The sequence below is a fragment of the Dasypus novemcinctus genome, chromosome 8 (genome assembly GCF_030445035.2).
Source record: "Dasypus novemcinctus isolate mDasNov1 chromosome 8, mDasNov1.1.hap2, whole genome shotgun sequence".
NCBI lineage: Eukaryota > Metazoa > Chordata > Mammalia > Cingulata > Dasypodidae > Dasypus > Dasypus novemcinctus.
In genome coordinates this window covers 31552947-31577912 of record NC_080680.1, presented here as the reverse complement: position 1 = coordinate 31577912, position 24966 = coordinate 31552947, and the positions used below count along the sequence as shown (strand labels likewise).

At 34.7% G+C, this 24966-nt stretch overlaps 1 protein-coding gene across 4 annotated transcripts in view; it reads left to right on the top strand.

The window, feature by feature from the left end:
* VPS13A (vacuolar protein sorting 13 homolog A) overlaps positions 1-24869 on the top strand; it is a 293093-nt gene extending 268224 nt beyond the window's left edge. For 2 of the 4 annotated variants that reach the window (XR_009186770.2, XR_009186769.2), the window contains exons 70-71: positions 6118-6203; positions 10887-10921. Coding sequence is in view for 1 of the 4 variants with exons in the window: in XM_058301627.1 (XP_058157610.1) it covers positions 6118-6203; positions 10887-11010; positions 17801-17875; positions 19722-19772 (336 nt within the window). In the remaining 3 variants the exon portion in view is untranslated. Of the gene's footprint in view, positions 1-6117; positions 6204-10886; positions 11011-17800; positions 17876-19721 lie in introns of those variants that run through there. The other 2 variants (XR_011649379.1, XM_058301627.1) reach the window with 2 other exon arrangements.
* Positions 24870-24966: the final 97 nt, after the last annotated feature.

The following is a 24966-nucleotide window of genomic DNA, read 5'->3' as shown; positions in this document are numbered from 1 at the left end:
TGTGTCTCTCTTTGCCAACATAAAAGTGTCTTTAAAATCTTACCTTTTTCCTTTCCAGTTAATAGAAATTTTAGTTTAAATACTATCCAGGGAGTAGGTGTAGCTCAGTGGTTGAATGCCTGCCTCCCATGTATGAGGCCCCAGGTTCAATCTCCAGTACCTCCTAAAAATAAAAGAAAGAAATACAATAACAGTTTCCACACACCAATTAATAAGCAGTAGAAACAGTAAAACCTCAGAGATTTGGACACCTGTGAATTATACAGTATTTTAAAAGAAATGTTTTTGTTTCCTAGTATACATAGTATTATGGATCAATAAGTGTTCAATAGTGGTTCTCCTGTAACTGCTTTAGTGAGATTTTTGTAACTTTATACTTACATGATTCTTTATCCATGCGCTTTTGCCCTACTTCTGGAATTAAGTAGGTTAATTAATGATGTGTTATCAGTGCATGTGATTATATCATGAGCATAATTCTACCCCCTCTCAAGACTCTTTTGGTTGAACCAGTTAATGACAATTTATATCTCTTATGATATAATAGTTTCCTTTTTTTCATTTTATGTCAGAGGGTTATGTTCTGGTTTCCTGGCCTGTCTAAGCTATTAAGATAGTCTATGCTATGGCTAACAATTGAAAAGCTCTTTAGCAGTGTAGGAGACAAAGTTATGAAGGGTTAAGTAAAGGTTAATTCTTCCATCAGATTTGATGACATTTAGTAATTTTTTAAAAATCAGTTTACTTCACAAAATAAGCTAAGCACTTCTTCATGCTTCTGCCAGTTTATTATATATGAAATCACTGAGCTTTGCGGTAATGAAGTTCTACTATATTTGATCACAAAGCTTGGTTGACTATCTTTTACCTGGTCTTACCCTCAAGTCTCTCATATTCAAAGTGAATTCGCAAAATGGTTCCCTAAACCTTTATCAGGTAACTATAAGGAAGTTACACTTACTTACTTCATAAATAATTGAGAATTGATGGCATTTACCATTTTAATTTAGTTACTTCCCTGTAATTTGTTGGTTTTAAAAGGAAGTGTAATTGATGAGTTGAATCTATTCATAACCCTTTCCCTTTGCCCCATCATTCTCCTGATCATTCAAATTAACCAGTCTATAAAGCCATTTATTTGTAGATTTTCTTCCTGGATATCATTCTTACTCTTCCTTTATTGTACAATTAGATTAATTTCATGTTCATTTTATCCCCAACATTGCTATCTTTTTTAAAAAATCTCACTTCTCTGAAGTAATTTTGTCTTGGAAATGAGTTAGATGTTGGTGAAATTTTGTTTACTTAGCTAGCTGAAGTATACATTCATGTATCTTTACTTGATTTCTTAAATATATGTCTGCATGAATGAATAGCACTTTATATTGTATGGGACTTAAGCCTTACATGTTAGTGAGTTGTTCCTAACTGTCCTTTCCTAATATGCTTTAATTACTCAGAAATGTTTGTTATGAAACTCTGCTATTTCATGAAATTTGGATTTGATATTTATTAGCATTGTTTTCTGCATTACTGTAGTTTCCAGCTTCTGTTCTCTTTCTAAAGTATTGGGACTTACCTGACAGGAAATATGGATGAGAGTAACCTTGAATCCACTGTCCTTCAATCTCCTCTATTTTTCATGTATTTCTAAATATGTGATTATTTCATTTGGATATTTTTTATATCTAATAAACTAAGGTTTATGTACTCATCTTTTCTCAATGCAAACAGTACCCTTTTAACAGTAACCATATATTTTAAGAGTTGCCTACAGATTTTGGCAGTTATATGTAATGAATTCAATTTCCCTTGTTTTTCTCTGTTTCTTTTAGATAGTTTTCAAACAATGGTAGGTGATTCATGTATACATTTAATGAATAAGGTAAAAATCATTTTTCCTTTAACTCTAAAGCATATAAATGAGGCTACAGTGTCTAAAGTACTGGCTATTGTTAATCCCTTATTTCAGCCATATCTTTGTCATTAGGCAAAAGCCTTGTACAGTGATTGTTAGCCTTGATTTTGTTAATTCTCCATTTACTTTAAAGGGTTTTACCAACCATTTTAGTAGAAACATGCATTCTTAGCATGTGTTTGGGATAGGGAAAGATAGAATATTAACACTAAACTGTTTGAGCATTGTTGACCTAAAAAAATTCAGCTAGCCTGAGCTGCCTTTAAAACCTCCTTTAAAAACCACCAGCATCCAGGGATATGGAAGACATTTAATTTACCATGGGGAAAGTATGGGTGACATTATTAGAGGAAATGTTGTTTAGTGGGAAAAGCACTGGAAATAAAAGTAACCAATTTTCTGAGGCCTAGTTTTGCAACTGACAATGTGACTCCTAAGCCACTTAACTATAATCTTATTTAATTATACAAGGTTGTTGTAAAAATTAGATGGCTAAGATACGTATCTGATCGTCTTTTTTTTCGTGTGTAAAGAAAGACTTGTTTGGAAAAACTATAACATTCCTTTCAGGTCTAAAATTGTTTATTTTTTCCCCTGAAATAATGTGTAATGATTCTTTGAAATGTTTGTAATACATTTATAAAGTCAAATAATAAGGAACAAAATTGTCGCCAAAGACATGGCATTTGCAGTTTCTTTATACAACATGATAAAAGATGATCATGGTTGATAAGCTAGCATCTCTCTTGATTTAGTTCCAGATATTTTAGCTTCTGCTTACAATGCTGTTCTTATTCCAAATACATACGCTTGTAATAGAGAGTGACCACTAAAACTTTGCTCTGTAAGGAGATATCTTTGAAGTTTATTCAAATAAATGAACACTTCAGTAACAAAGGATACAGTTTATTATAATCAAAGCAGACTGCCATGGCCATAATGTCCAATCATCTTTCAAATGTTGCATTTAAGCTGTGTGATGGACTCTAGAAGGTATTACATGAATTACTTTTTTTTATCATTTTGTCCTGGAAACTCTTGTGACTACTGAAGTTGATTTAATTGCTTATATGCTCAGAGTAGAATAAGTTAAATCTTAAAAGTAAAAAGTAAGGAGAGACCTGCTGAAATGCAAAGCCCAAACTTTGAATGAGATGAAGATAGGTACTTTGGGTTGAATCATGGATTTTAAATTATTAGATGGTTATTATCCATGAAGTATAAAGACTTGACTTGTAGTAGTGGTCGTGTTTTTGAGAATATCAACATTTGTATTCTTTATTTTTAAATTTGGCTTATAGAACAAAAGAGAATAAACACAAGCTAATTTATTTTCAAAGACAAAAAACAATGATAAACAAAAGGATGCAAAGTTAAAAATAATGGTCTCACTCCTACCCCACAATTACCTTTCCAAAGCTCAGAGATATATACTGTTAACAGATTGGTGTGTATACTTCCAGAAGTTTCCTATGTTTATGCAAATGTGTGTATATTTGTTTCCTCTCTTCTCCCTTCAGTTCATTATGTTCTGTAATTTAATTTTTTCACAATATGTTTTACACATCTTTTACAGCAGTATACACAGATCTACCTCTTTCTTTTCCATGACTTCATAATGTTCTATTGTATGATTATACTATAATTTATTCAACTAGTTCCCAATTAATGAGCATTTAGATTTTTTGCTTTGATATAATATTGCCATGAACGTTTTACGTGCATGTCTTGGCTGGAATTGCTGACTCAAAGGACATGTTTATTTTTTATTGATAGGCATTTTATTTTGAGTTAAGTTGGACATTTTCCCATGTTTACTCGTTAGATATTTTTGCTTATGCTGAATACCTGTTCATATCCTTTACACATTTTCCCGTTGGTTTAGTCATTTTTCATCTATTGGTTTAGTCAAATTGCTAAAATTCTCCATACTATGAAATTAGCTCTGTATCTCATATTGATGGATATTTTCCCAGTTTGTCCACTGATTTTTGTGTTGTTTTACTTTATTTCTGTTTATTTGCTTATTGTTTTGCCATTCAATAGTCTTTAATTTTTATGTATTAGCAATTTTTTATGTTAGTTTATGGATTTTGTGATATATTTAGGCTTTTTCCACTTCAAGATTGAAAATATTTGCTTTGTATACTAAAATCGTTGATCCATATGGAATTAATGTGATATGGAAAGATAGGAATACAGCATTAGCCAGCTATTTAATAGCTGCCAGAAGCACCATTTGATAATATATGCTTTTATCCACTGAAATGCTTTCTCAATTTCATAAATCCTATATTCAGATATATAGGATTTTATAAATTCATTTAGACATTTTGGGCAATTTCTGGAAACTATATTCTTTCCATTGATTCTACATATAAAACTTCTGCCAAGTGCCAAACTTTTTAACTGCTGCAGCTTTATAAAGTGTACGAATGTGCGTTAAGATAGTTTTTCTCATTCTCCTTTCATAATTTACTTGGATAGTCTCACATTTAGTTTTCTAGATAAATACTAAAATCATTTTGTCAAATCATTCTCACCATCCCCCCCCTCAACAAAAAATATTGGGATCACATTGAAAATGTGTGTGTGTATGTATATATATAAACTGGGGGGTAAATAACATCTTTGTAGTAATGAATTTTTATATCTAAGAACAAGACACATTTCCATTTTTAAATTTTCTTTTCTCAGTAGTGTTATAAATCTTTTATCACATAAAATCAGTACATTATTTTATAAACACTAATTTGGAAAATGGAAGAAACAGTCCTGTTTAGAAGAGTAATAAAAAAGATGAACATTTACACATGAGCTTAATAAATAAAGTGACTGGTTTTTATGTGCTTGGTTTTTCCAGATATACTGCCATCTGCAAATAATTTGTGCCCTTCCTTCCAGTATTTGATGTTTCTTTCTCTTAATTTATATTTTCTTAAAACTTGATATAATTCATCTAGTTCTTCAAATTTTTGCGTAGTTATAAATTATGTAATTCTTAATTCCTCTGAATCTTTAGTTATGTCTGTAACTAAACACATTTGTAATCCAATGTATTTTTGTTTACTTGCCCTACCTATGAGACAATAAATACTAAAGATATTTTCTCAATATTTTATATTTGAAGTTAGAAAGTTCTCCCATGTAGTTAATCTGTATTGTTTTTATTTTACTTCTGCTGTTGTTGTTTTTTTTTTTACTTCTGTCTCCAGTAGAAATGAAGACTATTCATATCAGTTTCCTAAACCAGGATTATTGTGAAGTCACTGCTTAACTTTCTTCTAAGCTAAATAATTGTGGTTTGTTGATACAGCTTCATGGAACACAAATTTCTAAACTCTATATTCTTATTCTCTTTTGGAATTTCCTCAAGATTTCTAACATTTTGGCTGACTTCTTAACATACCCCTACTTAAGAGATTTACACAATTGCTTGCCTTTAAAAAAATCTGTATAGCCTACTATATATTTGGGTAATGAAATTAACTCCATCCTCCGAGCAAATAATATATAAAAAACGGAATAAAAATGGCAAACATGTATTTCATTTATATGGTTATCTTTCTATTTTCTGGAGCAACAAGTAGTTGACAGACAATGTTGTAGATGAACAACGTTTCAGCAGTCTTGAAAATAAATTTACAAGTAAAGGCTGTTCTAGAGACTAAGTAGGCCTGGAGATTCCCCTATTTGTCGAGAAAAATCTCTGCCCCTTTTGAATGAACTGAAATATTGACAAAGAAAAGCATGTCTGTAGAGTAGATAAGGAATTTCCAGGGAAAAGGTAAGGCCAGGGGCTAATAGTGATTTGTGTGATAAATATGTTTACATGTGTTTTTATATAGATGTGATCAAACACTAATATATTTTCCAAGATAAAAATAATATAATAGTTCAATAATAACCTCAATAGGTTCAGTTTAAACTTTGTAAGAAAATAACAGTATCTTCTAAAAGTCTAACATCAGATGACTGCAGTGGAAGAATCTTGAATAAAGCAGTACATGTAGATGCTTTTAAAAAGGAAACAAATGTTTTGTGAATATTTAGTCAATTTTTTGATGATATGCGTATCCTTAGTGAATAAAATATGTTAATGGTTTTCCCCCATTAAGAGATGGTGTTTAGAGTACTGTAAGGCATCACTTGCATTACAAAGGAATATTCTCAATTTTTCCCCTTTACTCATTTTTTAGGTCATGGAAAATGGAAGATTTGCAAAGTACAAATATTTTGCCCATGCCATGATCAATAAAACAGATATGTTAATGATAACCAAAAGGTAACTTGCTTCATTTTTCTCTAATGTAATTTGATGAGTTAACTGACAGCCACTTATGAGATGAAGCCATTGTTATTCATCTTTTGTTTTCAGATAGTCACATTGATTCCTGCTAATTCTGGTTCTTTTATCCTACAAGCCTTGATTCTAAAACCTTACATAGGGAAGTGGATGTGGCTCAAGCAATTGGGCTCCTGTCTACCATATAGGAGGTCCAGGATTTGATCCCCAGGGCCTCCTGGTGAAGGCAAGCTGGCCCGTGTGGAGTGCTGGCCCACGCAGAGAGCTGGCACAGCAAGATGACACAACAAAAAGACACAGAGGATAGGCGATAAGAGACGCAGCAGACTAGGGAGTTCAGGTGGCTCAAGAAAATTATCACCTCTGTCCCACTCCGGAGGGTCCCAGGATCAGTTCTCAGAGCCGCCTAGTGAACCTACAAGTGGACACAGAAGAACACACAGTGAATGGACACAGAGAGCAGACAGAGGAGGGAGGGGGAGAGAAATAAATTTTTTTTAAAAGCAACAAACCTTACATAAATACACAGCCCTTTGCATGCATGCAGATAAACACAGAGGCATGTACAAACATTATATAAAATACTAAAATAAAAGTACTAAAATTCCCACAAAGCTATTCTATCAGGGATCACTCCTTTCCCTCTGAAAAAGTACATGATATCAGGTTATCCAGAAGGCAACAGTCTTCTGGTGGTGCCTACTCACTAGAATACATATATATTCACCCACATAGGTAGACACAGTAAAAAGCAGATAATTTCCATATGAATATGCCCAGCTACAGCCAATTCTTCAGGTAGACCTGTAGACAGTAGAAGGATATGTGATAAAATACACCGTGGTGCATAGCCTCAGAGGGGCAAGTGTTCACAAGCCTTATAATTGTTCATCTGGGGAAAGGAATGACGTGTAGTATGGTGGGCATTTCTGGATGGCAGAGAGTAAATATGTGGCTGAGGGAGAGCAGTTATGGCTAGATAGAAAGGAGTGGTCAATAAATTTGGTTTTGCTCACTATTAAAAAGGTAAAATTATATAAATATTTTGGTGCAAGATGACTATTGTACTTAGACAGTTTTCATGTTTTTAAACCTAATTTCTGAGTCTAAAGTTTCTCACTACCTTAATTTTATTTTAGAAGTAACACAAAGTATAGAGAATCCACAATATTTTAGAAGGTATACATTTAAAAGCAAGTCTCCATTCCATCCCAGATACCCTGTCCCTCTGTTCTTCTTCCCAGAAGCAACCACTTTTACCTGTTTCCTTTATATCCTTGAAAATTTTTATGCTTATTCAAATTTACCCATATCTAAGTGTATTTTAATACTTATACAAATATACTTTTTTATTTTTATACTTGAGGTCTGTAAGAAAGAAAGATGACTTACCAGAATTAAGAGTCAGTTGCAAGCTGGTTAGCTTCTGAATCTTGCCACGTATTTTAAGTTGTCTTCTTTCACATGTTGGACCTCTTTAAATGAGGCTACATGTACTTTTCAGAGTAAGGGAAGCACATTAGTTGTTGATTGAAAGGTAAGTTTACACATAGAATTTCCTTTTTTCCAACTCTCAGGTTTGAGGATAAAGGATCTTTGAATCAGGGGAGAGAAGTACTAGGTACCTGCTAGAAGATTAGCCTGTCTTTTTCTGACTATGGTTTAATTATGTTTCTTGAAATTGTACCCTATGTTTGCCTGCTGAAATTTACAGTAATAGGGCTTGACTTTACTCATGAAAACCCCAAGCATCTCAACATGTTGGTTCTGTGTTCAACATGACTGGAAAAGTTTCTCTTCAATGTAGGTTGATAAAATATGTGCCCTGGAGCCTTAGTAATAAAAACACGTATTTCAAAGTGTTAACTACTTGAAGTTCACCAGAATACTGTCTGGTTATTGGTTCTGTAAAATTTCCTGTTTCTTATAAGTTTCATCAATATTTGACTTCAGTTTTCCTAATTCAGACATTTTTTGCTACAAATTTCCCTCTAGGCATTGCTTTAGCTGCATCTCGCAAAGTTTTTAACTTTTTTGTTTTAAATAATTTCAAACTTAAAAGGACAAATACAGTGTAATACAAATATAATACAAAACAGTGCATTGAATTCCAGTATACTCCCTAGCCATATACTCAGATTTACCAACTCTTTGCCACATTTATTATATCATTCTATTGATCTGTTTTTTAAACAATAAGTATTTAAAAACATCATGCTCCTTTAACAATACTTCCATGTATATTCCCCTAAGAACACAGATATTACTTATGTAATCAGTTTACAGTTATGAAGTTCAAGAAATTCAACCATATAAAACATGCTGTCTATATTCCAATTTTTTTCACTTGTCCCAGTAATATCCTTTTGGGCATTTTCTCCTTCATTAATAGGTCCAGTGTATTGTATTTAATTGTCATTGTCTCTTTAGTCTTTCATTTCTTTAAAAATTGTGGTACCATAAATTTCCCATCTCAATCACTGTCAAGCATAGAATTCCGTGTCATTAATCACATTAAAATGTTGTGCTACCATACCCGCCATCTATTACCAAAACTTTTCATCGCCCCAAACAGAAACCCATTAAGTATTAACTCCTTATTTCCCCTGTCCTCTTTCCCTTGGTATCTTGTGCTCTAGTTTCTGTCTCTATAAATTTGCATATTTAGGTGAAATCATACAAATTTATAATTTTGCATCTGGCTTATTTCACTCTGAAATTTTCCAGGTTCTTCCATGTTGTTGCATGTGCAGAAATTCATTGTTTTATAGCTGAATAATAGTCCCTTGTATGTATATACCATATTTTGTTTATCTAGTCATGTGTTGATGGACACTTGAATTGCTTTCACCTTCAAGATATTGTGAATAATGCTGCTATGCATACAAATAGCTGTTGAAGACTCTGCTTTCTGTTCTTTTGAGTATATAACAAGAAGGGGATTGCTGACCCTTATGGTATTTCTTATATTTAACTTTTTTTTTTTTTTTTTTTTTTTTTAATTTTTTTATTTTTTATTGACTTTGTAATAATATTACATTAAAAATATATATGTGAGGTCCCATTCAACCCCACCCCCCCACCCCCCCTCTCCCCCCCCCCAACAACACTCGTTCCCATCATCATGACACATCCATTGGATTTGGTAAGTACATCTTTGGGCACCTCTGCACCTCATATACATTGGTTCACATCATGTCCCATACTCTCCTCTATTCCATCATGTAGGCCCTGTGAGGATTTACAATGTCCGGTGATTACCTCTGAAGCACCATCCAGGGCAGCTCCATGTCCCGAAGATGCCTCCACCTCTCATCTCTTCCTGCCTTTCCCCATACCCTTTGTCCATTATGTCCACTTTTCCCAATCCAATGCCACCTCTTCTATGTGGACACTGGATTGGTTGTGTCCATTGCACCTTTAATATTTAACTTTTTGAGGAACCACCAAACTGTTTTCCACAGTGGCTGAACCATTTTACATTCCCACCAAAAAAGTACAGGGGTTCATATATCTCTAAATCATGGTAAGCACTTATTTTCCATTTTTTAAATAGTAGCATTTTAGTGGGTGTCAAGTCGTCTCTTGTTTTGATTTGCATTTCCCTAATGGCAAATGATGTTGAACATCTTTTCATGTGCTTTTTGACCATTTGTGTATCTACTTGGGAGAAATATCCAAGTCATTTACCCATTTTTTAGCTGGGTTGTTTGTCTTTCTGTTGTTGAATTTTAGGAGTCCTTTATATGTTCTGAATATTAAACTCTTGTCAGATAAATGGTTTCCAAATATTTTCTCATTCTGTAGGTAGTCTTTTTACATTCTTGATAATGTCCTCAGAAACGCAAAAATTTTCATTTTGATAAGGTCCCATTTATCAATTTTTTATTTTGTTGCTCACACTTTCAGTGTAAAGGCAAAGAATCCATAGCCTAATTCAAGATCCTGAAGATATTTCCCCATGTTTTCTCCTAAGACTTCTATAGATTTAGTTCTTATATTTTGGTCATTGATCCATTTTGAGTAATTTTTGTATATGTAGTAAGATAGGAGTTGACTTTCATTCTTCTGAAAATGAAGATCCAATTTTCCCAGCACCATTTATTGAAAAGTTTATTCTTTCCCCAATGAGTGGACTTGGCACCCTTTGTCAAAAATCGCTTGGCCATAGAGGTGGGTTTATTTCTGAACTCTTAGTTCTGTTCTGCCAGTAACACTATTTTGATTACTCTCTGATTTGTAATAGGTTTTAAAATCAGGAAGTACGCATTCTCAAACTTTTTTCTTTGACAGGATGGTTTTGGTTATTCTGGGCCCCTTACCCTTCCATATGAATCTGATGGTTAACATTTCCATTTCTGCCAAGAAGGCTGGTAAAATTTTGATTGAGATTGTGTTGAATCTGTAAATCACTTCAGGTGGTACTGACAGCTTAATGATGTTAAGTCTTCCAATCCATTAGCACAGGGTAGCATCTCATAGACTGACTGATGTTATATTTTCATTTTATTTAGTTCAAATATTTTCTAGTTTCAATTCATTCATGATGTAGAATATGGTCTGTCTTATTGAATGTTCCATGTGCTCTTACAAATGTGTATCTTGCTTTTATTGGGTATAAATATCTCAATTTTAAGGGGGTTCTTTTTTATTGTTTTGTAGTGGTGTATTGTTTGTCACCAAAGGGACATTTGGACAACTTACATGTGAGTGGCAGTATAGTTTTGATGAGTTTACCAAAGAGCCATTCATTGTTCATGGGAGAAGATTGCGCATTGAAGCCAAGGTATGTTGGATAGATTTTTTTTTTAGATTAGAACTGAAAATAATGCATTGAACTAGTCTTCCTTACTTTTTATAAATTTTTCACCTCTTTTATAGATGTATAATCTTGACATGACTTAACACTTGCTCTCATACTCAGATGTAAAGAAAAAAAAGCTACGCCCAGAAAAAATGTGCTACTTTCTGTGCTAGGACATTGGTAGTAGCATACCTGGGCCTTCATTTTATATTCAGTGACAGAACTGCTGTCCAAGATACTAAAATGAAATACCATTTGTATACCTCAAATCCCTAATAGTCCCCCATGTTTTTCCCTAAAAATAGTCCCCCATGTTTTTCCCTAAAAATCTAGCCAAAGAACACTTGAAAAGTTAAATCTCTTCCAGTGAACTGTTGCTAGTTCTTTTTTTTAATTGCTTAATATTTTATCTTCCCAATTTGAGTATAATTTTCTTGAAGGCAGTAACCATTTCTCACTCTTCTTTGATTACTAGTAGTTAGTACTTGGGTATTGAGATAAACCATAGTGAATTGCTGGTGATTTTTAAATCAGCAGAGACTCAATATGCATTTCAACCTTTAATGAATGTACTAAGTGGCTTAAGTGATAGAAAGGACTGTAAAATAATGTATTTAGCCTTAAGGTATTTGACCAGATAACCTATGTGTAGGGCCACCTTGACACTGGCTATATTAGTCGGAAACATTTTGTTTTTCTGGTGACCCAACTGAAGTAAGTTTTGTTTTTGTTTTGTTTTTGAGAGATTTTATTGGCTCATGTAACTGAAAACATGTAACTTAGATATGTCCAAATAAAATCATTAGCAATTATTCTTCCTCCCTTTCTCTGCTCCCATATACCCTCCTTTGCCCCCCCCCCCCCTCCATCTCTAGGTTCTACTTTCTTCTCTGTTGCCTTCATTCTCACAGGCTATCCTCTGGTGGTAGGATGGCCAGCAAAAGTTTCAGGCTTATATCCACTAGCTCAGCAGAGTGAAGGCCTCTCACTGGGTCTCACTGGGTGACCTTTGGTCACTTACTCATTTCTGAACTAATCAATTTGACCAGTGATGGAATGGGCCATTTGATCAGGCGTGGCTCATGGAATTACCCTGATGTTAGCAAGAAGGTGTGGTCAGCTCCATTTGAGATATTTGGAGTGAGAGAAGATAAGAAATAGTTACCCCCAAAGGAAAACCAAAGTTATTAACAGAAGAAGAAGCAAGGGACACAGGCTGGGAAAAACAAAGATGTCTTCTGGGCTAGCCTTTAGAGCAGAACTGCCCATGGGCCTTGTGTTCAACAATGAAGACCATATCTCCAGTCCTATCATTCATTCCAGAGACATGGGGAAGCTCTTGAATAGACTGAATATTAGTTCTTGAGGATCCTAGACCAACTTACTCATTGATAATTTCTCTAATTCACTCAAGAAATAAAAGGCCCTAAACCATATATGAAATGATAGATAGTAGATATTAGCCTTTTCTCTAGCCTTTACTGCTTTCTTGGCTCTTTAATTTACATAATTACATAAACATATATAAGCAATAAGTAATAGTTGTCAACTTAGAAAGCAAACATACATAAAACATCATACAGGGCTCTCATATCTCACCCTACCACCAATACCTTGCATTGTTGTGAAACATTTTTAACTAATGATTAAAGAGCATCCTCAATATATTTCTACTAACCAAAGTATCTTACATTTGATGTATTTCCCCCCCCCCAACACACCCTATTGTTATTATTATCATTTGTGCAGGAACATACATAAACACTATGTGTGTAGTAAAAGTTGTGAATTCGCAAAGCATAACTTACATAACATCATACAAGGATCCCATACATCAAACCACCAACACCTTGCATTGTTGTGAGACCTTTGTTACAAATTGTGAAAGAGTATCATCAAAATATTACTACTAACTATTGTCCATATCTTATATTTGGTGTATTTTTCCCCAAACCCAGCCAATTTTTTAAAAATATTTTTTTATTACAGAGTTTGCAAACTTGTAAAACAATCATGCACATGTGCAGAATTCCTATATAACACCCCTCTATCAACATACCACACCATGGTGGAACATCTGTTATAGATGTGAGATAATATCATCAGACTACTACCACTGACCATGGTCCATAGCATACATTTGGCACACTTTTTCCATACTCCCCCATTATCAACACAGTACATCTTTGGCATAGATGCATGAATATTACAGTATTGCTGTTAACCACAGTCCATAGGTCACTCCAGTTTTATTTTTTCCATGCTTTTCCACATTCCCACTGCCCTGCAATAGTGATGTACATCTGCTCTAGCTCACAAAGGACACTCTTGCATCTGTACCATCAATCACAATTTTCATCCACCTCCGGGTTTACTGTGTTATTCAGTACCTAGATTATTCTCTAGCTTTCTTTCAATTGACATTTACATCCCTAGACTTACCATTTCCAGCCAGCCACATTTCCATTTATAAACCAGCAGTTACTTACTGTAATGTGTTACCGTTAACTATATATTTCCACACTTTTACAGTAAAGTTAATTAAAAATTCTACATACGTTAAGTGTCAGTAGTCCATCTCAGTCCTCCCCTTATCTCCTTTAAAAATCCACCACCTGCCACTAGGTCTTGATGAAGTTTTCCTACATTTTCTTCTGGAAGCTTTATGGTTCCTTTATAATTCGGGTTTTGATCCATTTTGAGTTAATTTTTGTATAGTGTGAATAAGGTTCTCTTTACTTCTTTTGGCTATGGATATCCAGTTCTCTCAACACCATTTCTTGAAAGGACTGTTCTGCCTGAGTTGGGTTGGTTTGACAGGCTTGTCAAAAATCACTTGACCACAAATGTGAGTGTCTGTTTCTGAACCATCAGTTCAGTTCCATTGGTATCTGTCTGTCTTTATGTCAGTACCATGCTGTTTTTACCACTGTAGCTAGGTAGTAATGATTTAAAGTCAGGAAATGAGAGTCCTCCAACTTGCTTTGCTTTTTCTTTTTAAGGCATTTCTGGCTACTGGGGACCCCTTACCCTTCCAAATAAATGTGATAATCGTGTATTCCATTTATTTTTAAGATGCTGACAGAACTTTTATTGGGATAGCATTGAAATCTATATAACAACTTGGGTAGAATTCACATCTTAATTAGTCTTCCAATCCATGAGCATGGAATATTCTTCCAGTTATTTAGGTCTTTTTAAATTTCTTTTAACAATGCATTGTAGTTTTCTGAATACAAGTGCTTTACATCATTGGTTAAGTTTATTTTTAAATATTTGATTCTTTTAGTTGTTATTGTAAATGGAATTTTTTTTTCCTGACTTCCTCCTCAAGTTGTTCATTGCTTGTGACTTTTAAAGTCTATTTTATCTGATATAAGTACAGCTACTCTGGTGTTTTTGTTTCATTTTGTTTTTGTTGGGGTTTTTCGTTTTTGGGTTTTTTTTTTTTAGGTTTTTTTTTTTTGGTTACTGCATTTATGTAATATCTTTTTCTAGCCTTTACTTTCAGTCTATTGGTATCCTTAAATCTAAGGTGAGTCTCTTGTAGACAACATGTAGGTGGCTCATATTTTCTTATCCATTCTGCCAGTCTCTGTCTTTTGATTGGGGAGTTTAATCCATTAACATTCAATGCTGTTATTGTAAAGACAGTTCTTATTTTGCCCATTTTGACATTTGGGTTTTATCTTTCATTTTTTGTTTTCAACACTTTTACTTAATTTACTGATATAATCTTCATTTCTTGACTTTCTTCCAAGCCTCTCTCTCCTGTCTTTTCAGAATATAACACTTTAGTGTTTCCTACAAAGCTGGTCTCTTGGTTACATACTCTCTGTTTCTGTTTATCTGTGAATATTCTAAACTTGCTCTCATTTTTAAAAGACAGTCTTGCTGGATATAAGATTCTTGGCTGGAAGTTTTTCTTCTGCAGTATTTTAAATATATCATATCCCTGTATTCTTACCTCCATAATTCCTGAGGAAAAATCAGAATGCAATCTTATTGGGTATCGCTTATATGTTATGCAATGCTTTTCTCTTGCTGCTCTCAGAATTCTCTCTCTCTTTAGCATTTGACATTCTGATTAGTATGTAAATCGGAGTTGGTCTATTCGGATTTATTCAGATGGGAGTACATTGTACTTCTTGTACATGGATGTCTATGCCCTTCAATAGGGTGGGGAAATTTTCTACCATTATTTCTTCAAATATTCCTTCTGCCTTTTCCCTTCCCTTCTTCTGGGACACACATGACATGTATGTTTGCACATCTCTTGCTTTCATTTAGTTCCCTGAGACTTTGTTCAATTTTTCCCATTATTTTCTTCATCTCTTCTTTTGTACGTTTGCCTTCAGAGGCCATTTTTTCAAGCTCATCAATATTTTCTTTAGTCTCCTCAAATCTACTGTTATATGATTCCAGTGTATTTTTTTAAAGAGTTATTTTATTTATTTCTCTCCCCTTCACCACCGTTGTCTGCTCTCTGTGTCCATTCACCGTGTGTTCTTCTGCGTCCACTTGCATTATCCCGTGGCACTGAGAAACTGCATCTCTTTTTTGTTGCATTGTCTTCTGCACCACCTCTCCATGTGTGCAGCGCCACTCCTGGGCAGACTGTGCTTTTTTCACGGAGGGTGGCTCTCCTTGCAAGGCACACTCCTTGCACGTGGGGCACCCCTATGTGGGGGCGCCCTTGTGTGTCACAGCACTCCTTGCGCATGGCAGCACTGCGTGTGGGCCATCTTACCACACAGGTCAGGAGGCCTTGGGGATCAATCGCTGGATCCTCTATGTGGTAAGCAGATGATCTATCAGTTGAGCCACATCTGTTTCACCCAGTGTATTTTTAATTTGATTTATTGGACCTTTAATTCCCATAAGATCTGCTATTTTTCTATGTATAATTTCAAATTCTTCTTTGTGCTCATCTAATATCTCCTTAATAATCTTAATCTCTTTAGTCATCTCACTGAATTTATTAAGGTGTGTTTGAACAGCTCTGATTAGTTGTTGCAACTCCTTCACATCATCTGGAGACTTATCTTGTTCCTTTAACTGGGCCATATCTTCCTGTTTCTTGGTATGGATTGTAATTTTTTGTTGGTGTCTTGGCATCTGGGTTACTAGATATATTTATTTTTGGTGCAGTTTCTTTCTTTAGTTTAGGGTTTTCTTGCCCTTTCTCCCTTGGTGGTTGTGTAGTAAGAGCCAAGGATGCAGTTGGTCCTGTAAGCTGTGGAGGCTTAAGCTGCATTGCCCCAGGGACTGATGAAACTTCTGTCTTTCCCATTTGCCAGGGCTAGGGACAGAACCACAGCCATGTGTAGTAATCCAAGTGATGCAGGCCTAGACTGTAGTTGCTGGAGAGACTAATGAAGGCATGCCCTTCCTCAACTGCCTGAGATAGGGATGAAGTTACAGATGGCAGCAATCTATGTCGTGTGGGTCCAAAATGACCACAGTTGCCCTGGTAGACTTGCAACTATTTAGTCTGTGCCAGCTGAATGTACCTGCAGTTACCCAGAGAGGCTGGTACAGGTCCCGCCAGCATCCCCTCTGTCAGAGGTGGGGTTGAAGCCAAGGCTAGGGCTATAATCTGATCTACATTGAGTGGAAAGAAGCCAGTCCCTACCAGTACTGGGATTTTCAATCTGCCTACTTCCCCTTATGTCAGGGGCAGAGTTTAAATGGCGGCTACTGGCCTTTTTCTGACTTGGACAGTTTCAAATTTTAACTGTTCTTAGGATTATACTTTAGCTCACCGAATAACAAACCAGTAGCTGAAGTTAGTGCCCAACATTCTCCTCTTCCCCCATTTTTGGGAATTGTAGCTTCTGATTGCATCACAAAATAGCTCCTGAAGCAGCTTGTACTGCCAGTGGAGGATAGGCACCAGCCTCTGTGGACTAGAGTACTTTACTCCCGAGTCTTCTCTGCAGATGAGCAGTTGCCTTCTTTCATTCTTTCAAGGATGTTGCAGGATGCTCTTCTGGTGTCCTGGAGACCCCAGATAGGTGTTTTAGATGGCTGTGAGTGATTACTAACTGCCCTGTACCAGGAGTTGACTCTAGGAGCCTCTTACTCTGCTGCCACCTTGTTTGTTGTATCTTTCTCGACTTTTTTATCTCTTTCCCTCTCCAAGGATAGCACTTCCTCTTATCTCCTTGATTTCTTCTCCTTCCACCTCTTCTGAGGCCTTTTATCAGCAATCATCATCTTATTACATGACTGGCTTAAAATGTCACAAGTTACATAGACACACACATTCATATGTATGTGTTGATGTGTATGTATGTATACACACAATCGCAGGTGTGTTTATATTGTTTCTGAGCAAGATTCAATCATGAGACCATGGCCAGCTATCAAATATGGTCTGAGAAATTATTTGGAGAGAAAAAACAGTGGCACTGCTCCTGTCCTTTGTGTCAACCTTTGTGGCTTTAGCAACCAAAGTCTCTTCTTCAGCTTTAATGATAACGGATGTGTTAGAATTTAGTCTTGTTTTTTCTATATTCTTGGTTCCCCACGCTTGGCTTTTTTAAAGATATATGATTTGTGTAAGATGGATGCTTTAAGGATAGATTTATAAAACTGTATACATTTATTTAAAATTTATCGTATTTCTACAACTGGATTTCTTTTTTTTAAATTTTTTATTGAAGTTTAGCATTCATGCATGAGCATTCGTAAACAATAAGTGTATAAGTTGTAAACTTATAAAACAAACTTTTTTTAAAAATAGATTTTCTTATTCTGTTGTTTACAGGAACGGGTAAAGTCTGTATTCCATGCCAAAGAGTTTGGAAAAATAATTAACTTCAGGACCCCAGAAGATGCTAGGGTAAATATAATGAATCTTTTACTTAAATAGATCTGAGCTTCTCATTTCAAAGTCATGTAATTGGACTGTTTTTTAAGGCAAATAATTTTTATTTTGTTTTTGTTTTGGCACTTTTAGTATATGTCACTAGATGCTTTTTCCCCAAAACTGATTTTCACTAGATTGAATTCAGCAAATCAGATTGCTCCATGTGTTTCAAGTCCTAACTGTAATACTTTTTTAAAGCTCTTAAAGAAATGACTTCATTCTAGTGTCAACCTACCAGCTCCCAGCTTAGTGATTAAAAAAAAAAAAAATTCCTTAATGCATCGTGGGACAAAGGGAACTAAACCAGAAGTCAGAAAACCTGGATTTGAATCCTGGTTCTGTCCCTTCCTGACTATAGAACCTTGAGGAAGTCACTAAACCTCAGTTTCTTCAAAATGGGAATGATAGGAACTGAAAAGCATTATACATCTTTAGGGTAATAGCAATTACAAGGATGTTCACTGTCAAGAAAGTGAAGATTATGAACTGAGTATCTGACTTCACTGATCAAAACTAAGACTTTATTCCTGCTACTGTGAATTGTACCCACTGGGTCTGTGAAACTTATAATGAGAACATAGTGCTCTTTTACTTGATTACTGGACTTCTTGCCAAGCTCAGAACATGTACCCAGCTTCCTGCCCTCATACTGCTCTCTCCATTGGTCCTGGCTCAGTATGATCCTTGCCAGTTCACTTGTCATATCTGGACCCCAAACCAGGGACCTCCCTCATCCACACACACATATCTTGAACCAATTAGCACATACATTGCAAGTTTTTATCTAGACATGATGATATGTAACACAACACTGACATGCTAATAGTAGAAAACTAAAAGGAGTTCGAGTTATAAAGAAAGAGGAATTGAATAGCTAGAGCTTCAATATGCATATCACCTGAAACAGTAGAGCATGATAATAACATGGCTTTTAGGCCACCTTCTTTCATGTTGCCAAAGAGCATTACCACTTATTTCTGTTCCTTTGTAGTAAGTTTTCCACTTAATACCCGTCATGACTTTATTCCTGAAGATTTCTTTTTATCCTTCTCCTGTTCTGCTGGAAACATCCGGAGAAAGCTACTGGCTGTTTTCTTTCTCTACTTATAACCACTCCCACCAGGTTCTTCCTAAATTAAAGAGCCTAAGTATCTCTACTAAAGCTTTTCATAGTGGAATAACCCTGGTATCTCATTCAAGGCTTTTATCTGTCATACAGACCGAGTAATAATGGACATTGTTGATAGAAATGTTTGCACTACATTGTGTTTTATTTTTGTGATTTCAAATTATTTTAGAATAGGAAATATATTGTGAGAACGTGTAAAATGCTCAAGAATATTGCTATGCTGCTATCCACTATAGAATTGTATGTAATTCAATCAGTAGAATCTTATATCTGGAATCATGGAGGCTTGGTAATACAGAATTGACAAGAGAGTAGAAGGGATTTTTCAGAGATAATTTTTATACCATGCCAGAGTTATTCAATTCACTTCCAAAATTATCCTCTCTTTTACTGTTACTTCTTTTACTTCTTATTTTACTTTCATTCTGAAGGTGAACATCCAAGTTCGAAGAACCTTAGAACAACATTATTGCTATTGTTAAATTGTACCCAGTCACATTATCCCTGAGCCATTTGGTCCATTTAATTGAATGCAATCTCTTGTACAGGATGAATTGTTTGTAATGATTGAATAATTGGTATATACATAACTAAACTGGAAAGTCATCTTTTGGATTTCTTTTCATTACATTTGGATTTCATTGCAAGTTCATTGAAGTAAGCAAATGTTGGTTTATTTCCTTATAACAGTGGATCCTCACAAAGCTAGAAGAAGCAAGAGAACCTTCCCCAAGCCTCTGATGGAGAAAACTAGCTGAAGACACACAACAATAAATCAACACAGCTTCCAGCATTTATCTTCCAAATCCTCTTTAGTACCCATTCTAAAACCTGTTTGGGAAGCATATTACAAAAGTAGTTTTAAGTACCTATATGCCAGATGTTAAAAAAAAAAATCAGGTAAATAGCTATGTGATTAAAATATGCCAACTTTGGCAATCTATTCTATTAGTTTTCTTAGCTTGAATCATGCATCTGGTTAAAATTCTAATTCTTTCAGAAAAGTAGAAACATTTATTTTATGAATCTTAAATACTTGCTCTGGGTGATTGTCTTCAGCGGTGGAGAGGTTGCCCAAAGTTAGTTTCCACATGTTGCCAAGTTTAATATTCCTAGTTCACTTTTTACACTTCTATCATGCTTTCTTCAAACTGCCTGAATGAGTGATGGGTAAATGAGCCAATCAACATTGCCTCAGTTGTATCAAGAGAATTTTGTTGGTGGTTTCTTCTTAAACATGATGTTCTTTTTACTGAAAAAATATTTTGCTATTATTTTCCTTATTTTTTAAAATAAAGAATAGGTTTGAATTATGTGAAAATTCATAACATAATTATGAAAAAAAATCTTTTTTATATAATATGATATAGACTGAAAAATACCCCTTCATTCCTCACCTTATGAAAAAGGCTTGAAGAAAGAAGTACCATACCCAAAATGGGAAAGCTCCTCTTAGAACTTAGAATCTAGGAATGCTTCCTCTCCTCAGGCCAACTCCATCGGTTCTACTTGATTTATCCAGGCCATGTTTTTAATAGACTGCTGATTTCAAAGAAAAATTCCTGAAGCCTTAACAATACTGACTTTCCATTCATTCACTGGTAATATGAAATAAAATTCTCAAAATCTTAGATAAAATGAGTTATGCTCTAGAACAGACAGCTCCCCTCACAAGTGAATATACCCTGAAATCTAATACCGCAACATGTCCTACTGACATTATACTTGAAAATTTCTGGTTTGCTTTTTCTACATTTATTCAAGTGAGAATCACTTTTTTCAGTGTACAGCCCATCAGAACAAAAATCATGGGCTGCACAAAAAATAAGGCCTTGAGTTGGTCTTTTTTATGGCCAAGATTTTTGCACCTTAATATTAATGTACTTTTTCATGTGAATGGGACTGAATATATGATTGTGAAACATGAAGAAAATGATGCAGTATCTTATTTAATTATTGAATAATACAGAGTATTTGATGCATGTTGTATGTGCTGCCAAATAAGTATATACTGTTTTTGGAATTGGGGATTCCGTATAGTCAAAATGTTGTGAAATTCCTCAAACCCTTGCTTTGTTGTAAAAGCTAAAGTAAACAGCATGCCAGATTGTAATTGTATTTATTTCTGACTAAATCCTGCCTACTAAATACTATTGCTTTTCCTCTGAAAATACAGTTTATTATCAGTAGTTTTCTTCAGAATTTTTTTCCTTTTCTTAGCATAAATTGAATTAAAAAATTATAAGTTTCAAACCCTGTAAGAGTGTGTCCCCCTGAAAGTTCAGAGTAACAGACATTTTCTCTGTTGCTGAGCTCTTCTAATTTTGCATATGTCAGAATAAAACCTAAGATCAGAGGTAGTCAGAAAGTTCAAATTGTCCTCATCACAGGTGTTATTTTACTGGCATTCCGTTCAGTGCCACTAGACAAGCACCTCATTGCCTAATTCAGTTTCATGATTTCATCTTTTTCAGAGAAAGTAAAGATCACAACTCCTTGGGTACACAGTGGTGATAGGGAAAAGCGTGTGTAAGCATAGAAACTCTTTTACTATTCTCTAAAGGCCAGCATGAGTGAGTTCTATAACTAGTACACATACAAAGCCAGTGTTTTCTTATCCATAAGAACCTAGAAATCTTTTTTCCCATTCTTCCTCAAGCAGTCATCTACCCATCAATGCTTCCCCATCACTTCCTCTTTTTCCAAAGTAGAAGGACCATAATTTCAGGAGCTGTAGTTTATCAATTGTTTTAGAAGGTTGCCTTCATTTAAACAAAAAACTAAGAACATCAGTATATCACTAGATAATGAGTCAGTCTTTTTAACTTAGCATTTTATGATTTATTTATAAACACATTATAAAATGTGTTCGAGTCTATATTCCATTTTCTTCAATGTTAGAAAGTCCAGAATCTTAACTGTATTTGAAAACAATCTTCTATGAATTATATTTAACTACATTTAATAACTCTCTGCTTGAGACTTTAAGCTGTGTTGGTTGTTTGGTAGTTGCTACAGAATGAGTATTATGTCCTTTCTCTCAGTATATTATTTGCTATAGTCCCAGGCTCTTAATTCTATTACAGCATATATTCTGGTCCATGATAATTTTGTGAAGCCCAAGGCAGAATGTTTGTTTCCTGCCAGTTTTTCTCTGGAAAGTATGACATTAGAAATAGCAACTTTGAATTCTGATACAAAAAGAAGCTTGTGATTTCTTCACATTTTCAAAGTATTCTCTCTCTGGAACTTCTGCAGTGATTTCCCCATTGCCTTCAAAAAAGAATAGCGTATGAATTTGTTACTTCTTCCCTAGGGTAGCAAGACTCATTTTAGTATAGCTGTTTTCTGATCCCTAAATAATCATTAACACCTATAGGTAGTCCTTCCTTGCCCCTTCTCTCCTCCATAATCCTAATCCATCCTAAAACTATCACTCCAAATAAGAAATTTTCTCTGAGTTTGTTATCTTTTCTATCATAATTCTCTCCCTTGATTTTCTGATAGTGAGTAGTAGCAATAATATTATCCCAAAAATTATCTATGCACCTGGCTCATCTCAGAAACATCCTGCAAAATGGTGTCCTAGTCCTATCTGGTTAAAAAAATAAAATCTTTACCTCAGGACTGGATTTTCTGTACTTTAGTTATTCCGTCATCAATTGCCAATGTTCTTCAGACTATGCCCAGTGCTTCCTGCATAGGCCCCTGCATTGAAACAACTGGGGCAAGTTACTGGGTCAGTTTGCCTATAGGAGCTGAAAGTGTGTGCCAAATACACTGAAAGTGGAAATCTGGCATCTGGGGCAGGGCGTTTTCATGATATTGCCAACACAATTCAGAAAAATCTGAATTCAACCAAAATCCTTGAAGACAGTGTTTTTCAACCAGGTCTTAACCCATTAGTGAGTCATAAAATCAATTTACATACTCATGACCAGCATTTCTTGAAAGTGGAGTAGAGGAGAAAACAGCAGAGAGCATTGCATTTAACAAGGGTTTCCTGAAATATTGTCTTAAATACTGTAGGTACTGTGTCAACTGAGTCACAATTTAAAATATTTCCTATTGTGAATTGCAGTTTTTAAAAAGTCACTGCTCTAAGTTTTTAGGCCATTAGTGATTGTTGGGACAGTCTGGATTATGTGGAGCCTGATCTGAGAAAAGGAGCAGCAGATGAACAACCATTCAGGCAGTCTTCCAGTTTGTCTCTGGAGTGAAAAAACAGGGTAGCTCTATTTGGGCTTATAAAATGTTTTCCTTTCCTAGTGTGTATCAGAAATTCTCATATGAGTCAGTGTGATCAGACAAAAACAGAAATATGGTTTTCTTTGGTGCTATAGTATCACATACAGCTCCTTTACAGATTCTAAAAGGGGACCCATTCACTCTCCTGTCTCATCCTTCGAAATACACTTCCTAAGCTCCTTATTGCTAATGCTAACCTATAAAATTAGCATTAGGAAGTTAAAGTTTTATGATTCTTGTAATCTGTGTTTTCAATTATTGGCCAGTCCAGATATTAGTGCAAACTTTTTTCCATGCTTTTCTTCCACATTTGGGATAAAAGTAGTATTTGTTTCAGGGCTAACCAAAATGCAGTCCAGTACATTCAGTGAGAAGATGCTGGATCCTACTCTGACATAAACCTTATTCAAACCTTTTTTAAATTGAAACTCTTTTTTCACTTTCTCTTTTGTAAAATAAATTGTTCCATGTCTCATTCAAAGAAATAATTTGTCTGTTTCAAAATTATGGATTAGTTCTACTTTTTAAAAATATTATGGAGTTTTCAGAAAAATAATTTTAGTTTCTCAAAGGGCTACTCAAGAAATGTAACTTCAGGTTTTATAGGTTGATATGTATATTTTAAACATTTTTATTACTTTATGCAAATACAAATTAAGTAATTTGTATTATAGTTTAACACTTGCTATGATAGACATCAAACTAGCAACCAGAAAATCCCTGTCACTAAACACCAATCATTTAGAATTGCTCTGATACCTCACAGTAATGTGTTCCTTCTAATGATGTACTTGTAACAAGAAACCCTATAAGAATGGTATAATACAATCTATATGTATATATGTAATATACAATCAAAAATATACTCAAAGTAGTATATAACATGTTAGAAACCCCCATTTCCTTGGTATTCCATCATATTGTCAGTGTTCCATTAGTTAACCTAAAAGTTCCCAATTTGGGGGCTGAAATACATTCAAATAAAAACGTAGCCTGGATATCACTGAAATTTTCTCAGTTTTGTTTTATAGCCACACTCGCAAACTATCAGAAATTGTATCTAGGATTTGTTACAAGGTCAGATTCTTATAGATTTTTTAAATATGATCATCTCTGTATGTGACCATGTGTATTAGGTATAAAAATGAATTTTGCAGGTAATGTGCACTTTTAAAGTACATTCTCTTACTAATTTTTGTTTTGATCAAAAAGTTTATGCTTCTTTTTGAATGCTTATTCTTTGGTGGAAATGTGGTCATTGACAATGACCTTTAAAAAAAAAATTTTCTGCATTACTGCAGTATTTCCTTCACGTTTATCCTCGTATCTCTTATGTGGGCCTCCTATGTGGTCTCTGCCTTGGTTTTGTGTATTCTGGTAAAGTAATTTATAAACACAAACTTTTACAGTGAAGTTCTTTCTTTTGAAACTGTGACAGGCTTTTTTTCCCCCTGAAAATTGGTTGGCCATGCTCAGTAATGACTTTTTCTAAACAATGATAATTATTTCTTGGTATAGGTAGGTTTGGATTGCCTGTTTAACCATGTATACCTTTTTCAAATAAATTGAGTCACAGATTTCTCATCTTCAGACTGTCTCTGTTTTTTAACTATTGAATAGTACTAGAAGCATTATCAACAACCTCCCTCTTGCCTATCTAAACCACCCCTTTGGAGCCTGAGTAACT